This window comes from Tetrahymena thermophila, assembly GCF_000189635.1.
Source record: "Tetrahymena thermophila SB210 genomic scaffold scf_8254798, whole genome shotgun sequence".
Classification (NCBI taxonomy): Eukaryota; Ciliophora; class Oligohymenophorea; order Hymenostomatida; family Tetrahymenidae; genus Tetrahymena; species Tetrahymena thermophila.
This window is the reverse complement of record NW_002476554.1, coordinates 586,219-587,392: the sequence shown is the minus strand read 5'-3', so window position 1 is coordinate 587,392 and position 1,174 is coordinate 586,219. Positions and strand designations below refer to the sequence as shown.

Genomic DNA, 1,174 nt, shown 5'->3' with positions numbered 1-1,174 from the left:
GCAGTTTTCTTAGAGTTCTTTAAGAAACGATTTCTTATTGATTCTACTGAAAAATGTATTTCAGGAGAAGTACTTCGAGATTTTAAAAAATAATAATTTTCTTGAAATCAAAGATTTAGATAATAGAAATAAAATCTATTAGAAACACTTGTCATAAATATAAATTGAAGAAAATCTTGAGAGATAAGAGAAAGATGATAATTAATTTATAAGTATCCCAACGAACAATTATAAGTTCAAATAAGAAGTTTAGGTAAATAATTAATCTGAAATGAGCAACATCCTAAAATTATAAGAATTAAACTAAGATGAAATAAAATAAGCTGATACTACTTTTACATAAAAAAAGCAGGATTTTCCTGAAATTGATTTGTCCTAAAGATACAATTTTTCAGATAAAAAGTCATAAACAGAGTAATTTAATAATTAGAGTTATGAAAATGCTAAAATTTAAAATGAAAATATGCATTAATATTAAGACTAAATATAATCTACAAATAGATATTTTACTGAAAAAAGTAAATTGTAAAATATCACGTTTATGACTATGCTTTCAAATGTACCCATAATTAAAAAGAGTAATTTTACTGGTGATTATTCTCCAAACAGATTTAAATGTAAAAATTTAGAGTAAAAAAATGACACCAATAAACATTATTCTATGAAATTTATTGCATTAAAAGATAAAAAAATATCTGATAAAATAAAAACAAAAGTCTTTGGAGCAAAGTAAATTTTAAATCTTACTCATATATAAATGTTCTTAATTTTAATTTATGTAAAAAGGCTTTGTAACAAAGAAAACTTTTTAAAATCATAAGGACTCAATAAATAATCATTTAAGATTATTTAGAGTCAGATTGATAAAGACTTAGATATTTTGGAGTTATACTAAGACATTATATTCTTAAAAAAGGCGATCATGATATTATTTACAACTGATTAGTTAGCAGCCATCAGATTGATTGGATGTTCATCAAGTTTTCTCGATTCTCAACTTTTAGATTTTGGTTAGATTCTTTAAATTTATTTTACATTTATTTTATCAACTATTTAAAAAAAGAAACTCATAAAGACATTAGTCATTATGAATAACAGTTTGCAATATCCTTATCAGATGAACTCTAATATAAATATGTTAATAAGTTCTTAAAGAGATGTTAAGAGAGTGAAT

General features: G+C 22.4%; 1 protein-coding gene across 1 annotated transcript in view; it reads left to right on the top strand. All coding sequences in view use genetic code 6, as the record gives it.

Moving 5' to 3' along the window:
- The window catches only part of TTHERM_000182171 (hypothetical protein), a gene marked incomplete at both ends in the record, with an annotated part of 1,490 nt that overhangs the window by 179 nt on the left and 137 nt on the right, over positions 1-1,174 (top strand). Inside the window, 3 exons of the mRNA XM_012795815.1 lie at positions 1-729; positions 787-1,010; positions 1,064-1,174. The exon at positions 1-729 is cut by the window's left edge and continues 179 nt beyond it; the exon at positions 1,064-1,174 is cut by the window's right edge and continues 137 nt beyond it. Coding sequence (XP_012651269.1) covers positions 1-729; positions 787-1,010; positions 1,064-1,174 — 1,064 coding nt within the window. The remainder of the gene's footprint in view (positions 730-786; positions 1,011-1,063) is intronic.